Source organism: Sprattus sprattus, assembly GCF_963457725.1.
Source record: "Sprattus sprattus genome assembly, chromosome: 10".
Lineage (NCBI taxonomy): Eukaryota > Metazoa > Chordata > Actinopteri > Clupeiformes > Clupeidae > Sprattus > Sprattus sprattus.
In genome coordinates, this window is record NC_137908.1 from 10,460,799 (window position 1) to 10,479,146 (window position 18,348).

Below are 18,348 nucleotides of genomic sequence, written 5' to 3' on the forward strand. Positions count from 1 at the left end.
TGGTGCTTGACTAACATGTCTTTGAATGGGCTCTTGTGATGCTATCCAAATCTGCTGCCAGGAGGGCAATTAAAGAAGTTGTTTATCAGCCCTCAGACTAATGATGCTACTGCTTGTCTTTTGTCTCCACTGCGCCCAGGAGGTTTTTTCAGAGTGCTCATTTCTTTGTGGAGGACAGCGGCTCCCCCCGCCTCGTCTCGAGCGACAGCTTCCCAGTTTTATCTGTCCAAGGTGAGTCTGCTCCCTCTGCCCCCCCCCCCTTCCCCTCCTCCAAAGCCCCTCAACACACATCCCTCCAGAACACTTACCACTAGCAGCAGTGCACTGGGAATCCCAGCAATAATCACTGTTTTTAATCCAATTAGTTTGTAATCCAGTTGAATGTCAAGTTGTTTAATACTTAAGATGTATCACATTTTAACAGCTGATTTCAACCCACTGTCTTTGCCTCTAATATTCTCACTGTGTGCACTAACAGCAGAAATAGTTGCAACGTGTGTGTGATTAGGTGATTCAATTAGCTTAAGTTGTGTTTGCAGTTGAGCAATTAGCAGTGCTTTGCTGCATCCTGAAGCCCCCATACATTCCCATGTTGTTATAGCTCTTGGGTTAACTTGTGCCTTTCCTCCTATGTTGGTGTTTAAGATCCGTGGGCTATTTCACTGATTGCATATGCAATAATCTATCTGGGGGGCGCTGTATTGTGTGGACAAGCACCGTCCCAAACCGAACTCAAACCTGCAACCTAGCATTGCCATGCTAGCAAGGAGGCTAACCTTCTCCTAAGGTGTTGTGAAGTGAGGTTTACTCACTGCACAGCACTGTTCCTGCTGGCTACAGGGGGGTCGGTCTTGTGACTTTTCCATTAATTCCTGTGATGGCCCAGGCAACTCCCACAGCTGCTACCAGTATTGACTCCCCATCCACCCCCCTATTTCTATTGTTCTCGCCCGGCACCACCATCACTGAACAAACCACCGCTGCTTTGAGTGACAACTCTTTATATTACCGTGCCCCAGGGGGAAAAGGGCCCATTCAAATGTACCACTCAAGCCATACCTGGAGACACTTTAATGTGTTCTTGAGTGTTAAATTAACCAGTGCTTGGTGTTATATTAAAGGAGAAAACAGCTTTGAAAAAAGGGGGAGTGAAATTGCGCGGCTGCACAGAACTGCGCCTCTAAAAGGCTGGTTATTATGGCGGCTCCAAGAGCATTCAGGTGGAGGCCACTCTTCAGTCTGAAACATTTAAGCCTTAGCTTTTAAATCAGGCCTCTGATAAGCCTCATAAAGATTTATGAACCCCTCTGTCGGATCATTACGTGGAATTGTACCTTGCAACCCTTCTAGACACAAGCTCTTGCGTTTAAATATGCCTGATGGATTGATGCAAGCGCACTTCTGAAATGGACTGATTGTGAATGCAAATTATGGGAGGATTGGATGAGTGTTTGATCAAATAAACCCACACACGCACAAACACACTCGCACACACACACACACACACACACACAAACACACACAAACGCACGCGCACACACACGCACACACACACACACACACACGTGCACACACACACACACACACACACACATGTGCACAGTGCAGTAGAGGTCGCCTCCGAGACTCTGTGCAGTCTGACTGCCCCCGGTCCCAGCTGTGGGTGTGCGGCGTCTTTAATGAGGTGGAGTCCAGTGAGCGCAGACTCACCCAGGATACACTGCTACATCTCCTTGATTGATGTTGTCGCTACCTACCTAATGGGGGTTCACATCAGACAGATGCTACCCCTGTAAAAAACCCAAATTACTCCATGAGCCCACATGCTCTGTGTTACTTATACCGCAAAAAAAGCTTTTCTGCTCACATCTTGGGTAAAGATTGTAAAATCTGCGTGTGAAAAAAAGGAATGAAAATGTAACACATGTTCAGAGCCAAATTTGACCAATCCAGCATCACGAAGTGGTAGAGGTTTTTGTTGTGTAAGTCTTTCCCACCATTACCTAGAGCCGGAAGGATGCATGCTATCAAAAACAATGTAACAGTTTGGTTAACGGATCTATATTTATGCCTTTATTTACAGATGACCAGGAGGCCATCTCTATCAGCCAGTTCCTCAAACATATCATGGAGCTCTACTCAAACAACCAGCACGGCTTCACAGAGGAGTTCGAGGTGAGCAGGCTGCAAACTCTTTGGCGGCTGATAAATTGGAAATATGTTAACAAACAGTTAGCTCAGAAACGGGTGGGGGACAATGTGTGGAAACATACATGTTTGTGTGTTTTTGTGTGTGTGTGTGTTTGTGTGCTTAATGTCATATGTTTATGTGAGGGTATTTCTGATGACATGGGGCGCAGATGGTGGGGTGTAGGGATGGAGTCTCATTAAAACCTCGCCTCTTACTGGCTGGATGGCAGAGCAATTGGACTCTAGCCAGGTTGTGGCCCAGATCAAGAGTTTACTCCACCCAAAAGCATACGTCTCATGCAGACATGTTCAGAGGGATACACATGTAAACCCAAACTATATGCCTTATGTGTCCAGGCATGTGTCCTTAAACAACTTACTCAGTGTGTCGTCATATGCATGAGGTTGCGTATATGGCATATGCACCCTTCCTAGGTTAGTCCTTTTGATCATTTGTCCATTATTAATCAGAGAACCCCCCCCCCTCTTTCTCTCTCTCTCTCTGTATCTAAACCCATGCCAGGAGGTCCAGCAATGCACAGCGGACATGAAGCTGGTGTCAGAGCATTCCAATCACCTTGACAACAAGCACAAAAACCGATACATCAACATTGTTGCCTGTTAGTAGCAGTTAAAACTTGCCTGTTATCTTCCTGTTCCGACGTTTTATCTTTTGGGAGAGGCTGCTAAATTATTATTCTTGTAGCATTTGGACCTTGTAGCTGGTTTCAAAGCTGGAACATAACATTCCATTATGTATTACAACTTCTAAGAGATTCTATCTTTTATTTTTAATGATATTATCTGTTTCAACTTCTATCCTTCAGATGACCACAGCAGGGTGAAATTACAACCTTTGTCCGGAAAAGATTCCAAACACACTGACTACATCAACGCCAACTATATAGACGTGAGTGCAGCTCACCCCAACTCCGCTGTCTGTTGCGTGTCTGTGCACTGGTGTGCCTTTCCATTGCCCATGCAGACTACCTGCCCGTGTTCACGTTTGATTTAACCCCCTCTGTCAGGGATATAAAAGAACAAAGGCCTACATCGCAGCCCAGGGTCCCCTTAAGGCCACCTTTGAAGACTTCTGGAGAATGATCTGGGAGCAGAACACCAGGATCATCGTCATGATTACCAACCTCGTGGAGAAAGGCCGGGTATGCGAGCAGCGGTGTTTATTCAAGCAAATTCATGATTTTATTGTTAATGTGATGAGTCACCCACACATATGCACATGAAAGACAACACGTGCAAGGCTATAGTTACATTCACAAGGCATAAACAGGTGTGGTTCGCCCTCAAGATAAGATGTTCAGTGATGCTTAATATTGTAACTTCATTGACTATAGCAGCCTAAAACCTCTCCACAGACATAATTAACCGCACAGTGCGAACATGGCAGTCTTTTAGTCGCACTACACAGCAGGCAAATAGATTATATGCTATTGGGAGTGTAAATCCGTGAGATTTAGTGAGATCCCTGCGATTCAGTGGAACATATGTGATACATGAGAAATGTAGAAAATTCAGGAGTCTCATGGATAAAACTTGAGACTTGACAGGTATGGTCCTTGTCCAAGACGCAGAGTTCAGAGGGGAGAGCCAGAGGAACAACAACAAAGAGAGAAGGGAGTGTCTAATGCTGGCAAAATGTTGTTGCCGAGATAGTGAACATCAGTGCTCCTCCAGTGTGACTGATAGCAGTACATTAGCGTGTTTTAGCATGACGCTTGAATCAAACATTATCTCTGTTTTGGACCAGTATGTTTGCTTACTTCCATGGAGGTTGCACGGTGTGTTTGCGTTCTTATCTGACAACCCAGGGTGTCAAAATGATACTGGAGAAAAAGGCTAAGGGTGGAATCACACAGGACCCAAAAAACGAATAGATGTTCTGTGCTCCAGAACAGACATTTTAAAAGGAGAATATACTGGCTGTAGCACTGTTGTTGGAGAAATCAGTATTTCAGTTTAGCATGTTTTCTTAATCTCTGATGACATATCATGTTCATTTTATGATTTAGTACAGCAAATGTATAACATACTGGCCCCTAAGTGTAATGTGACAATGGACCTGTTACAATGTTAACATGCTCTTTGTCTTTACAGAGAAAATGTGACCAATACTGGCCCAATGAGAACAGTGAAGAGTATGGGAACATCGTGGTGACTCTGAAGAGCACTAAAGTGTGTGCCTGCTACACAATCAGACAGTTCCTTATACGAAACACTAAGGCGAAAAAGGTCAGTAGAAACTCCACATTTCTTCGTTTTAACTCTTATTCAAAAGTCATACTGATCCTCCCATTTCTAACGAGAATAGCTACGGGTTATTCTTAATGTACCACAACATTCCAGGGTATTTAGAATCTTTGCATGTATGTAAGAGCTGCTTCTTTTCTGTCCACTTATTTACATAGTCATAGACTCATATTTCGTCTCTCTCATGTGTGGGCATTTTTTAATGATGGTCACTTAATCGTGGTAATGTCACTTCCACCTCAGGGACCGAAAGGACGGCCTCACGAGCGCGCTGTGGTGCAGTATCATTACACGCAGTGGCCTGACATGGGGGTTCCAGAGTACACCCTCCCCGTCCTAACCTTCATCAGACGCTGCTCCATTGCCTGCACGTCCCGCACGGGCCCCGTCCTGGTGCACTGCAGGTACCCCTGTCAGCAATAACACTAGACTGGGCCTTGTCCCTGTACTGATAATATATATATATATATATTATATATATATATTCCCTTCTAGCGGATACTGCAGAGTTCTCTCTATGGCTTCAGTAATAATGACAATCTCCCTCTGTTGACTTATTTACTCTCACCTGGTGTAGAAACATCCACCCGGTTATGTTGCAGAATTTTTTTACCAAATGTTTGCTTTCTCCTGGTGTAAAAGCCTGCTAAATCAGAAATGCTCGTGGGCATTGTGCAGGAGCATCTGCTTCGGCTCAGTTAGAGTTCAGAGATCTCACAACCCAGAAATCTGAATAGATTTAGGAGAAGAAATTGGGGGGAAAAAAGACTGCATGGGTTGTTTATTATGATGGTGTTCCAACTAAGCATTGTGTTTATTTTCTTTGCTCTTGGCAGTGCTGGGGTTGGGCGAACTGGCACATACATCGTCATTGATAGCATGCTGAGGCAGATGAGAGACAAGGGCACCGTTAATGTCCATGGGTTCCTCAAACACATCCGCACCCAACGCAACTACCTAGTACAGACTGAGGTATGTGTGCTTGTGTTTCTGCATGGCATTGTACAGGTTCCCCTTGCCCTTTGTATGTTTCTAGGTGTGTGTGTGTGTGTGTGTGTGTGTGTGTGTGTGTGTGTGTGTGTGTGTGTGTGTGTGTGTGTGTGTGTGTGTGTGTGTGTGGAGGGGGCGGAGATTCAGTTTACAAGGAGAACACTTAAGTATACCAGGATTATGGACCTTATTGATAATATGAAGACAATATTTGAAGACGACAATTAAAACATTTCTATACACACACCCCTAAATGCTAAACTTACCAACTATACTTACATGCCAACCTACACACACCCTGTACTTGTTAAAAAATGCTGATCCTACCTGTTCTTCACAGGAGCAGTACATCTTCATCCATGACACACTGATGGAGGCCGTCTTGGCCACAGAGACAGAGGTGCCGATGTGGCAGCTTCCTGCCTACGTCGGTGGCCTCCTCACACCAGACATGAGCTACAGGTCCCAAATGGAGAGGCAGTTTAAGGTAAATGCACTCACACACACACACACAAACACACACACACACACACACACACTCTCACACACACACACACACACATACACACAGACACACACACACACACACACACACACACATGCACACACACAAGTTACTTAAACTTAATGATTTCAAATCTGTCATTTGCTTTGCACGTATCCAAGAACAGACAAGAAAATTCCACCTGATATCACGCCGATAATAATCATTTCAGTTGAAGTGTGGGCTTTAGCTTTATAGAACTGACACGGAAAATCGATTTATGTAGACTAGTATACAGACACTCATTAAATGTATGAAGCTGAAAGCTCTTCGCTGCTGACACATTGCATTGTCTTAAAGTGTTTTTTTTGTAAATGTATTCAATCAGCTGAATCAGACATGACAGGTTACCCTCGACCCTCGTGTAGGTGCCAGACAGATCCGTGCTCACTTAGTGTTATTTGAAATCTGGGTTTCAGACATTTGCCTTGGCAACCCTTTCTCATTAATGACAGGTTCTTTACATGAGGCAGAGACTCGCAGTGTGAGGGGGCTGACCGCTTTGAAATAAAACATGGGGGGGTGTCAGGAGGGAAACAGGAGGGTTATGAGAATGAGCAAAGAGGAGATGGCTGATCCTGGCATTTTTCCCCTGCAATGCTTAATGTTAGACAGAGACGCCCCAGGCTAACAAACTCCTTCTCTCCCCTCGCAGCTGGTGATGCAGTGTAATGCTCATTTTGTTGACTGCTTCAGTGCACAAAAGGACTACAACAAGGAGAAGAACCGCAACTCCTCTGTGGTGCCCTGTGAGTGGTCTTACCTCATTAACCTTTTTGCCAGCCTATGACGTTTTTCATCATATTCCCAGAAAACATGGAAAGTTTGGTGGTCCGGGTGGTGTTGGGGAGGGAAGGGAGAAATGCTATTAAGTGTAGCGAAATAGAAAAAGAAAAATGAAAGGGCCTGGACTTGTCTGGAGTTCAAATACGATGCTTTAGTGTTGTGTGAGATAACAGAAAACTTCAGCTGCAGTGGGCTCGCTATCTCTCTCACAGAGGGGAAGGGTTTTAATTGGTTTTGTGGTTCTCTTTTCTCCAAGCGGAGCGGGCTCGCGTTGGACTGGCACCTCTCCCTGGCATGAAGGGCACCGACTACATCAACGCCTCTTACATCATGGTACTTATGGCAGCACACAACACTCCATTTATTTGGGCTCATCACTCTTAGGCTTTAGCCTAATCCCCATTTGTTCACCGTATCATGTGTATACAGTGGATCATTTTAGAGACACAAGAAATAATCAGTGCAAAGTTAGTTTTGGTAACACACAGTTGTACAATTCACACATATGACATATGCTGATATACGTAGAGGAGTCAGGATAGTTGGCCCCATGTTCTCCCCTTACATGTTCTCTCCCCTTCCCTTGTTTATTCAAACAGGGTTATCGTCGTAGCAACGAGTTCATCATCACCCAACATCCTTTACCCCACACAACTATGGACTTCTGGAGGATGATCTGGGACCACAATGCTCAAGTCATTGTCATGCTTCCAGACAACCATGGCTTGGTGTGTGTAACATTGAATATATAGCAAATCTCTGTTGAGGAGCACCTCAACCTTGAGTCACGTATTTACACTTATTTTCTCGGAGCTGTGTTTGATAACAGCATGTATTATTTGTTTGATTTAAATTCCATTACTAAAAGGAGTTGGTTGGAGTGGTTTGTTCTAGTACCTGGAGCAGTCTTCCTGAGGTGATGTTTGTTTATGTCTGTCATTTCATTCCCCCCCCAGACTGAAGATGAGTTTGTTTACTGGCCCAGCCGGGAAGAGGCCATGAACTGTCTGGCGTTCACAGTCACCCTTATCAACAAAGACAGGCTGTGCCTTTCCAGTGGAGAGCAAATCATCATTCATGACTTCATCCTGGAGGCTACACAGGTACCCGAGTGGCTCCATTTTGACTGCCGCCGCACCCACCAGCACATTTTACACCGTAAAAGAAGACGAGAGGGAAATTAAAAAGACAAAAATAATATGGGTACTAAACATGTGTATTCACTTCTCCCTATGCGTCTGATGGGGGATGATACTTTCTTTTCCAGGACGACTATGTGTTGGAAGTGCGGCACTTCCAGTGTCCTAAATGGCCTGACCTGAATGCCCCCATTAGTAGCACATTGGAGCTGGTTAACATGATCAAGGAAGAGGCCCTTACTCGGGACGGACCTACTATTGTCCACGATGAGTGAGTATTGAGGAGGGCCTGCTCCATCTTGTTCTCCAATTATATTCAGTCACCAGAGCTGATCAGTGATCTTCGTCCAATAAACTTTGCATATATGTCAACGGGAATGGATGGAAAAGTGTTAGAATGAATCGTGATATCAGCCTGTATGTGTATTGGCATAGTCCTGTCAATAAGAGCTTGTTAAGGGTGCTATCTTAAAATACAAATACTCTGTCTGGGTGACTGATTGGTCTTGTTGCAGGTATGGGGCGTTTTCTGCCGGCCTGCTCTGTGCACTCACCACGCTGTCTGATCAGATGGAGAGCGAGAATGCTGTGGATGTGTATCAGGTGGCCAAAATGATCAACCTTATGAGGCCAGGCGTCTTTACGGACATTGTGAGTATGACTGCGCTGCTTTCGCCTTGAAACAGTGAAGATAAGATCTGTTTGAGTACCTTGCCTTTATTTACTTTAATAGTAATAATTGTGATCTGGGGGCGACAGTGGTACAGGAGGTAGAGAAGTCGTGTAGTAATCAGAAGGTTGCTAGTTCAAATTCCCTGTCGAAGCGTCCTTGAGCAAGAAACTGAACCCCTAATTGCTCCTGATGTGCTGTATAAAAATGTGGAAATGTAAAAATGTGTATACATCCTTGTAAGTCGCTTTGGATAAAAGTGTCTGCTAAATGACTAAATGGAAGATTTCTTCTTAAGTAGCAGCAATAATGCAAAGAATAATGCATATAGTGTTGTATGAAGATGTTTAAACAATGATTTCTGTGTTTTTTTTAGGAGCAGTATCAGTACCTTTACAAAGCTATGCTCAATATGGTCAGCTGCACAGAGAATGGACTCTGGCCAATATATGCAGAGAGGAATGGCATAGCAGTCATCACAGACCACCCTGCAGTGAGCATGGAATCACTTGTGTGAACAACAAACAAGAAAAGCATTTCTTGAGGCCTTTTTTTCTCCAGACTACTGGTCAAACAAAAAAAAACTAAACCCAGTGACTTTTTATACAGATTATACAGATGAAAGGAACTTTTTGATATTTATTTTTGCTGCTTTTTGTTATCCTGCTGATTGTCTGTATCTGTTGTACTGTTCACGAAACAAAATGCAGCTCTGTCTATTTTGCACTATACTGTCAGTGTTACTGCCTATACATGGTCAATTACAGACTATGACGTCCCAAAACATTGGATGAGTTCTGTCTGCCTGTTCATCTTTGGTAGTCGCTGACTGAAAGGAGTCAGTGCTGTCGAGTTTGACAAGAACAAGGATGACCATCCTCCCTCATCTCAAGCAACCCTCAGCACAGCACAGCTTAGCAGCAGAGCACAGCGTCTTCAGTATGCTACCGATCTGGCCCACCCGTGGGAGTCCCAGCGTTTTAGTTCAATGTTGTGTTTCGTCATCTAAATAGACTTTGAGATAAAATATGACCTGATATCATCGGAATGTACATTTCTCACTCTCCAACTAGGGAGCCAAAACACGCCCCTTAGGTTGGATAAGTGTTACTTTTGTCTTTCATTTTATTTTGATATTTATTTGAATAACATGTTTCATTTTATATCTAACTTATACATGTTTTTCTAATTAGTATTATAACACATAGTATGGACTTTACTGTTTTATGGAAAAAGTTCTGTTGTTTTGTAAATATAAATATATTGATCATGTCTACCTGTATTTTGTACATTTCAGCTGTGCTCTGTTCAACTATCAGTAATATATTTGATTGAAAACTGTGGCCTGCACTATTTTATCCATCTTTGTAGCTCTGTTCCAGCAGGTGGTGTTGGCAAATACATTATATGATGTACATTTCAAAGACACCATAAAAGGGTTTACCGACAATAAGGTCAACAAGTATTGTGAAAATGGTTCAACTTGAAATTCATTGATCATACATATTCAGTCTAAAAAACCTTATGATATAAACCAGTAAGATGCACAATGCAGTAAGGGCCCTTTCTCCCTTCTTTTTCCATGTGTCCTTGATGTCCTTGAGCGACAGTAGTCCTCCAGTTAATGCCACCATATTTTCCATGTATCCAAGACAGTTATTAGATTAGTCCTTCATACCAAAGATATGATTGGCTGCTTTCCGTGAGAGTGATTAACTGAAGATTATATTGCATTTTTGGTCAGGAATTTTCATGTAACCTTAAGTTGAGTAAAAACAACACATCTGCACACAGCACATTCTGCAAACATCACTGAAGAACATAGTTCTTGAAATTAAATTGTGCCTACCAAAGTAGCTACTAGAAAAGTATGCCTTTTATTCTGTCACCCTGCACAGCAGAGGATACACCATTGCAACACTGTTTTGAACCACAGATTGTGATGTTAATCCTCTTCATGATTTTCATGATACTGGAAGTTGGAAGACTGCTGCCCTCTAAAGACTAAAGCTGATGCCGAGGTAAATCAAGTGAGGAGCAGTGCATTTCACTACCCATTATAATGATTGTGATTTCACACAATGCCACAAAAGCTTTTTGTAGCTGTTGTTTCAAACCAGTGCTACAGAAAACCTGCCAATCAAAATGAAAATGGTCAGATACAGAACTATGATTTTTTTTAAAGCTGTTTCCATGAAGACAACTGATCTTTTTAAGTTCAATCAAATCAATTCCTCCAGCTGTATTGTGATAAGACAGTCAAACCTGATATAGGAATCGCTGAACAGGTAGGCTTAACAAAGAACACATAAGAAGCTAGGCAAACATCATACATACATCATTTGTTGGGCTGGTAAATTACTTTTGGCATTGCATTTGCAGTTTTAATTTAATTTAATAACACCCATAATGTTAAGCTGCCTAATGTGCCTCTTCTTCCGTGCTTATCAATAAACTGATACAAGTTCAGCAACATTTCCTATGATTTACCTGATACATTCTTGATGTCCTGCAGGTAATTGCTGTGTTTATTTCTTTTTGTTTTGTTTGATTCTTTGTTTGGCTCATCACCCATATACCATTAGTTTGGGTCATTGGTTTAATACAGCCTTTACATTAGGCTACAAGGCAAAATATTAATAAAATAATCTGAGCGTGAGAGAGACTACCTATATAGATTTATTATGTGAACAAAGTGGAGTGCTTCGTTCTAGCCTGTGGTCATTACACACCAAGAGAGTCACCTATCTTTAATTTTACAATAAAAAGTGCATGCCCAGTAAAATTGTGCCACCAACACTGTTTTTTGTTTTTGTTGTTTTAAAAAAACTGGGAATTGTTTTACTAAATTAAAAGTATTGCATGCATTTGATACATGCATTTAATGTATTTGTATTGATATATTTTTGACAGAATAGCCACAATTATGAGAAACGTTGCATACAAAAGCTCTGAAGATCAACATGTCCAAAAATGAATTTAAAGCAAATCAAAGTATGTCTCTCTGGTACATAAATTCCTATATTTTAAAACTGAAAAGTCATCAGCAATTTACATTGAAATGTCGTTATTACCTGTGGTCACTAAAACAAGGTAGATCATGTAGCTCAAATAACAGTAAATGCCAACATAAGAAAGATTGTGGGGAAAATCTACTGTACACCACCAGGGGAACCAGGGAGCTACAGGAAGTTACGATTTGGTTTTGGAAGCGGTTTCACCATTGCTCTTTAACAGGGGTTGCCATTTTGTTTGGGGGAAAAAAGTCGTTCTTCCATTATCCAAATATTTAAGGGTAATACATGTATTTTCATTCTTTTTGCTTTCATTGTTTACCATCTCAGAATTTTTTAAACGTCGGTAGTGTCTATGGAAATATATCATAGCTACATTATGATATGCGTCAACCCACGCCAGAAATGAGCTCTCCCAAACGATGACGTACTTCCTGGATGACTTAGATAATGCCATGTTTAGACAAATTACGGCTTGTACGGCGCACGGGACCTGATAATCCAAACAGTTTTTCGGATTGAAGTATCTCTTCTAGCTGTACCGACCTGAAGAGGAAATATAGGAAAGTTTATTTCTGGCTTTTGTGCATTTAATGCAGCATACGATAATTGAGATTTGATTGTAGCACGACGTAGTTTAGCATTAGCTAGCTAGCTCATTGATAGTGAACCACATTGTTAAAACGAGGTCGTCGCCGCCAGTGAATGAGCGTTTAGCTAAATTGCTAGCCAGTAAGCTAACAAAGGAATATATATATAGTCGGGGTTTTAGGGCCGTTGCTGATAAGCAAGACGTGCCTTGTGTGGTTTAAACTAAATCAAGGCCATAAGCACGTTTTTAACGCTACTTGGGTAATACTAAACTTGATTTGCCGTTGTTTGCGCAAGCGTGCCATTCTGCGCGGTTTCAGCGAACACGCCTCGCTGCTGTTAGGATTGCTAGGTAACCGATTCTGCTTGTAAGAAAAAGCCTTTTGATATTTAAAATGGCCGAATGTTATATTCGCGTGGCGGAAGATGAGAATGAGGAGCCCATGGAAATCCCCTCAGAGGAAGACGGCACCGTGTTGCTGTCGAGCGTCTCCGCACAGTTTCCAGGAGCTTGCGGCCTACGTTTCCGGAGCCCAGTGTCCCAGTGCATGCGAGGGGTCCGTTTGGTGGAAGGAATTCTTCATGCTCCCGAGAATGGATGGCAAAATCTGGCCTATGTCGTCAACTATCCTAAAGGTAAGTTCATATGTTAAGATTTTAGACAATTATTGTTTAAGAAAAGTCAGAGTAGACCAATAATGTTGATGAAGAACAAATGTATGCTAGCTAGCTTAGCCGCCATTGTGTTGAACACGTTCATTTCATTGATAGATGGCAGGAATGCTAGTTAAGTTTTTCTTAATTAATATGACCTGGTGGTTTAAGCTCATGGCACCTGAATTGGAGGTGTACATGGTCGCACTATTTATCCAGTCGGGTAATCTATCTGATTGCCGATTGTTCGGGTTCATATTAACACGATCCCCCTACTCATTTCCATCTGGGCCCTCGTGTGGTGTTACTGATGGTAAATTCGCAGGGTCGCCTTCGTTCCAATGATTTTTCCCTTTGTTGTTCTCTAACCCTGGGATGTTTGTGTTCTCCAGATAACAAAAGGAAGATGGATGAGATGGATGCTAACTTGGCCTCAAAAATGAAGCGAGAGGATTGCAAGACTTCAGACCTGATTGTGTTGGGGCTTCCATGGAAAACCTCTGAACAGGACCTGAAGGACTATTTCGCCACTTTTGGAGAAGTCATCATGGTCCAGGTAAGATACCTAATTTGCATGTCTTATTGTCCCTCTTCATTTCTTTTGATGGTTCATATGAGGCCTCATCCTTTGTTGAATGGAAATGCTGATGCTGAATATATTTCCAGGTCAAACGTGATGTGAAAACTGGGAACTCGAAGGGCTTTGGATTTGTGAGGTTCACAGAGTATGAAACTCAGAACAAAGTGATGTCACAGCGTCACATGATTGATGGAAGATGGTGTGACTGCAAGCTCCCAAATTCCAAGGTATTTTTATTAACGCTTCAAAATTAAATTTAACAGGGTTGCTAGACCAAGTTTTCGGAGTACATCAATTACTCCTTGAGAAAACAATGGCTTACCCAACCATATTTTGGGTAGGCCTTTAGTCCAACGGATTATATGTTTGACCAACAGGCCGGTCCTGACGAGCCCCAGAGGTGCAGGAAAGTGTTCGTTGGCCGATGCACAGAGGACATGACTGCCGATGACCTGAGGCAGTTCTTTATGCAGTATGGCGAGGTCACTGATGTGTTCATCCCAAAACCATTCCGTGCTTTTTCCTTTGTCACCTTTGCTGATGACCAGGTACGTTGGTAATGCTGACAGCCAGGAATACTCTGAGCTTAAGTGTGGTGTTTTTTTTTTTTTTTTGTAACATGACCTTCAGATAAATAATGCAATGATGTGTGCTTTGTTTCGCCAGGTTGCCGCAGCACTGTGTGGTGAGGACCTGATCGTCAAAGGAGTCAGCGTGCACATCTCCAATGCTGAGCCTAAGCATAACAATAGTAGGCAAATGATGGAGAGAGCAGGCCGCTTTGGCAATGGGTTTGGCCAGGGATTTGGCACTAGCACTAGGGGTATGACCGGCAGCAGCAGCTCTAGCACTATGGGTAATTTTGGTAACTTCAACCTCAACCCGGCCATGATGGCCGCGGCCCAAGCAGCTCTACAGAGCAGCTGGGGGATGATGGGTATGCTGGCCAGCCAGCAGGGTGGTCAGTCCGCTACCTCTGGCACCAGCACTAGTGGGCAGACCAGCTCCACTGGTCGGGGGGAAACCCAGGCATACAGTTCAGGCGGCAACAGTAACTACAGTACCAATTCAGCGAGCCTGGGGTGGGGCACCGGATCTAACTCCACAACTAGCGGGAGTGGGTTCACCTCTGGCTTTGGCTCCAGCATGGAGTCCAAGTCTTCAGGTTGGGGTATGTAATGGGATTTGAGTTGTTAAAAGTTTGTAGTGTGTGTGTGTGTGTGTGTGGTAAGTATACTGAGATTTCTTTTTTCTGTCCGGTGTATTTGAGATACAAAAAAAACCTTTTGAGGAGGGATATTGAATGTTTTGTACATTTGGACATGTTTGTCCAGGATTTCATTTAGAGTGTTTGAAGTGGATCATTGTTAACCAGGGGGTAAAAAAAACCACCTAGGGTGTCCTTTTTCTTTCTTTTTATTTTAACGTATTCTCCTTGGTTGTCATTTCAACTGGATTCTGAAATGCATGTGTTGTATAGTTATGGTTCTGAAAAATGCATGAGCAAGTTAACATCAAACCACATTCTTACATATGTTTTTTTCTTTCTTTATACTCTTGCAATGGAAAGAATCTAGTTGAAACTGAAAAGACTTACTTTTAAAGTTCAGATTTGTTTGCAGTCAAGTTTCTACGAAAAAAAAGCCTTCATCAAAAATCTCTTCTGCAGTTCACATCTCTCCCGCTTTCCTGGGAAGACGCCCCTGTTTGGCCGCAATGTGTGGCTGATGTCACTGTCAGTCGCCCTCTTCCCCATGTGTTAATGCTTTGCCACCACAGAACGGCTATCTCCTTCGCATGTGCCGACAAGACGGTGGGTGTTCCCTTTTTATCCACTTTTTTTGTTTTTCTTTTAAAAAAAACACAAATCAAATGGCAAGATCTGCGCAAGTGACATTGAGAGAACTCTTGAGTGCGATTGGGGATGATGGCTTGTTGGTGGCGAAGAATGACGCTGCGAATGAGAGAATGGAGAGAGAAAAAGAACGCGTGGAAGAGAGCGAGCGAAAAAAGACTGGTTGTGCGATGAGAGCGCGCCACATGTGACTGCGATGGGTGGTGGCTTTGGTGCGAGTGTGAATGGAAGCTGCAGATGCTACAAGCGCCTCCTTTATGACCCCTATGATGGACATTTTGTTAACTTGTACATCTCCCAGAACTCTTCCCTTTTCCATCCCCCCTTTAACCTGCTCCCCTATTGCTTTTTCCTCCTTTTAGTATACTGAAGTGCATAAACGGCACTGAGTTTAGTAGAATGTTGTGATTATATATTTTGTCTTGCTTCTATAACCCATCCTGAATGCTGTATGGTGTGTGTGCTTTATTTCCTTGTACTTGACCTGTAAGTGTGAACTTGATGTGGATGACAACTTCTGAGGACTCTTGAGGGGGACATGAGTGATGGTGTAAGTGAGACTTGTATGTGGAGTGCTGTGCGTGTCTCTTTGAATCCCTCGTAGATAATGTTGCTCAGTGTTTTATATGACATGTCAATGAAGGGAGTACTCTAATAAAAAAAAAATTGATTTGAAATGGGTATTTGCTCATCTGAAACTGGTTGACCCTTTTGTGTCATTGGTGAAATACCATCATAAAACTAATTGCATCCGCATATTTAGGAACCTTGGATACTGCTGACCGAGGTTTCCATCTGAGCCCAGAGTGGGAGATTGAGTTTTGTGAAGGATGAAGATGGAAGGGGTGGAGCCCCTGACTTCTGCTGGGGGTTCAGCAATATTTGTAGCGTCCCTGGATGGACTGGACAGGAAACTGGTAATGGCCTTTCTCAAGAGTCCTGAGCATAAGGCATTGCATCGTTAAATTGGCCTTAGTAGATGCTCCTAAAACTGAGAAACCAGTCTTGTAATTTAAACAGTTGAGCCTTAATATTTGTATTGCTAAGCCTTGATGTATGCTAGATACCAGTGGGTATTCTTGTATAAATTCAGATTCTTAAACACATTAAACTGTGAAATCTGAGTTAAGTTTGATGGAAAAAAAATTGAGTTGTCTTTTTTTTTTAATGTGACAGCTTTATTTATTTAAATTATTGTGATACAGGTTAAGTATAATTAGACCAATTGGCAATGAAAATGCTGTGTCCAACCCAACATTCCTTAGTTCCCTAAGCACTCACATAGTGGGTGCATGTTTTCCCCTTATTACAATAAAAATACATCTTCAAAAAGACATTTGTGTTTTGTTTGAATAGTAAACAAATGCTGCAATTGTGTTAAGTTACAGTCTGCCACCCAGTGTTTAACAAACCACACATGCCTGTACTGGCTCTCACTAACAGCCAAACTATTGATCCTGTATTCAGTCCTCATTCTGTCTAGTATCTCCTTCAGTGTCTTGATGCTTCCTCTTCACCGTGTTCTTTCTCCGCTTCTCTTTCTGCTCCTGGTGTGCACTGGCCAGTTCTTCGCTCTTCTCCTGTACATAAGTGGACTGTAGTGGGCAAGGAAACACTTAAATCAAATATTTTCGCAAAATGTCAAGGCGTTTTATCCATGCATTCCATTCTCACAAGCTTGGCTTACACTGGAAATGGATTAGTAAACTCCACCAAAGGCTGTAACATGCAGGCGTGCATTTAAACACACATTTAAAATGTTGATCACTGTTATCTCTGCATAGTTCCCTTTGGCATTTCCATTGACTTCTTGAGATCCGATACTCACATTGATACTCGCTCATTGAGTTTCTATCAACTACTGCTATCCCTGGGTTGCTAAATGAGCTCAGCAGACGCGCACTAATCTTACTGGTCAAGTAAATCCCACAACAGCCCAGGAATGCGTATTCACACATCCCCCTTTCTGCCACGAATTGAAATGATACACCCAGGTGGGGATAACTGGTTTAGTCAGCAGTATCAGTATGACTTAAGAAGCTTTGGATTATAGCAATATCAAGGAATCCATTAAACATTGAGAAGTAAGATTAACTGACAAGTGCAGTGCTTCGCCTTGAAACAAGTTTCACGTCGTCCATATTGATCGTGTTTCTTTTGGCGTGTCTGAAAAGAGCAGAAAACGCAGGTGACATCAAAGATCGTACAATGACGCTACTTGTTGAGGTGAAAGAACAGTCTTAACAACAATAAAATGTTACCTTGCAAACGCTTCCAGGTCTTTAGCAAACGTGTCTGGAATAGAAACAGTATAATTTAAGTTATGGTAGCTGAAGCTGCGTCTGAATTTACCTGAACTTAAAAACGCTCATTCAAGACTTACCACACTGTCGAAATGTAGTTTCAGCTATAGCAGCTATAGTTTGTCTGCTGAACTCCCTCCCACAATCGGCAGCAATTGTTTGACATATTTGTCCCGTGGTAAAATGGATTGCCGCTTTAAGTCTCTACAACATATAAAGGTGAATACATTATGGTACGATGCACTAAACGTTTTAGTGTAATTAAACACACGCGAAAGTTATGCTAATTAATATAAACGCCCTTACCTGAGTTTGAGCCAATGTATCATCCATATCAAAATTTAAGATTTCAAAGGTTACACGTTAGATTGCTGGTTTGCGTCAGATTACAAATATATAGTTATGCAAGAATTTCAACAACAACGTGAACTAGTGCTAAATCCAATGTGTTCCCCAACTGTTTACTCAGAGAAAATACCACACTTGATTTTTCTAAAAAATTTCGCGGTACATTGTTGCTTCTCTTGTCTGATTTAGGGCCATACGTTGTCATGCACAATACTGACACCTATTGAGCTGGAGTAGGTTAACGTAGCGATGCACATGTGTTCATCCAGTAACAACAGCATGATTTAAAGGTACTAGTTTTAAACAGTATACATAACATCAGTGTATTATACCAGTCATCATTAAAAGTAAGGACTGCTAACAGAAACTTTGTTTGTTGAGATGAAAATCAAAATAGCCTTTATGGTTTACATATT

The 18,348-nt window shown here is 42.3% G+C and overlaps 3 protein-coding genes across 5 annotated transcripts in view; 2 read left to right on the forward strand and 1 right to left on the reverse strand.

Moving 5' to 3' along the window:
* Nucleotides 1–9,781, forward strand: part of ca16b (carbonic anhydrase XVI b) — a 62,092-nt gene extending 52,311 nt beyond the window's left edge. For both annotated transcript variants that reach the window (XM_080846475.1, XM_080846476.1), the window contains exons 14-29: nt 140–231; nt 2,084–2,175; nt 2,714–2,810; nt 3,018–3,100; nt 3,219–3,353; nt 4,306–4,440; nt 4,702–4,862; nt 5,295–5,430; nt 5,789–5,935; nt 6,648–6,741; nt 7,035–7,111; nt 7,378–7,506; nt 7,735–7,881; nt 8,046–8,188; nt 8,433–8,568; nt 8,964–9,781. In XM_080846475.1, the coding sequence (XP_080702601.1) occupies nt 140–231; nt 2,084–2,175; nt 2,714–2,810; nt 3,018–3,100; nt 3,219–3,353; nt 4,306–4,440; nt 4,702–4,862; nt 5,295–5,430; nt 5,789–5,935; nt 6,648–6,741; nt 7,035–7,111; nt 7,378–7,506; nt 7,735–7,881; nt 8,046–8,188; nt 8,433–8,568; nt 8,964–9,104 (1,945 nt within the window). In that variant the 3' untranslated portion in view covers nt 9,105–9,781. The remainder of the gene's footprint in view (nt 1–139; nt 232–2,083; nt 2,176–2,713; nt 2,811–3,017; nt 3,101–3,218; nt 3,354–4,305; nt 4,441–4,701; nt 4,863–5,294; nt 5,431–5,788; nt 5,936–6,647; nt 6,742–7,034; nt 7,112–7,377; nt 7,507–7,734; nt 7,882–8,045; nt 8,189–8,432; nt 8,569–8,963) is intronic.
* A 2,282-nt stretch (nt 9,782–12,063) lies between these two features.
* Nucleotides 12,064–16,530, forward strand: tardbpb (TAR DNA binding protein b). Of its 2 annotated transcripts, XR_013968796.1 has the most exons (7): nt 12,064–12,828; nt 13,239–13,402; nt 13,513–13,653; nt 13,804–13,974; nt 14,093–14,597; nt 15,096–15,239; nt 16,045–16,530. XR_013968796.1 is itself a non-coding variant. In XM_080846036.1 (6 exons), the coding sequence occupies exons 1-6, from the start codon at nt 12,588–12,590 to the stop codon at nt 15,152–15,154; spliced, it is 1,281 nt and encodes a 426-aa protein (XP_080702162.1). In that variant the 5' UTR covers nt 12,064–12,587; the 3' UTR covers nt 15,155–16,031. The 2 variants fall into 2 exon arrangements, 1 of the variants encoding a protein (XP_080702162.1); XM_080846036.1 differs by lacking the exon at nt 16,045–16,530 and having other exon boundaries at nt 15,096–16,031.
* Nucleotides 16,531–16,731: 201 nt separating this feature from the next.
* Nucleotides 16,732–18,274, reverse strand: cenps (centromere protein S). Its single transcript, XM_080846038.1, has 5 exons — nt 17,891–18,274; nt 17,665–17,788; nt 17,543–17,576; nt 17,381–17,447; nt 16,732–16,876 (listed from the first exon to the last, which is right to left on the reverse strand). The coding sequence occupies exons 1-5, from the start codon at nt 17,915–17,917 to the stop codon at nt 16,745–16,747; spliced, it is 384 nt and encodes a 127-aa protein (XP_080702164.1). The 5' UTR covers nt 17,918–18,274; the 3' UTR covers nt 16,732–16,744.
* Nucleotides 18,275–18,348: the final 74 nt, after the last annotated feature.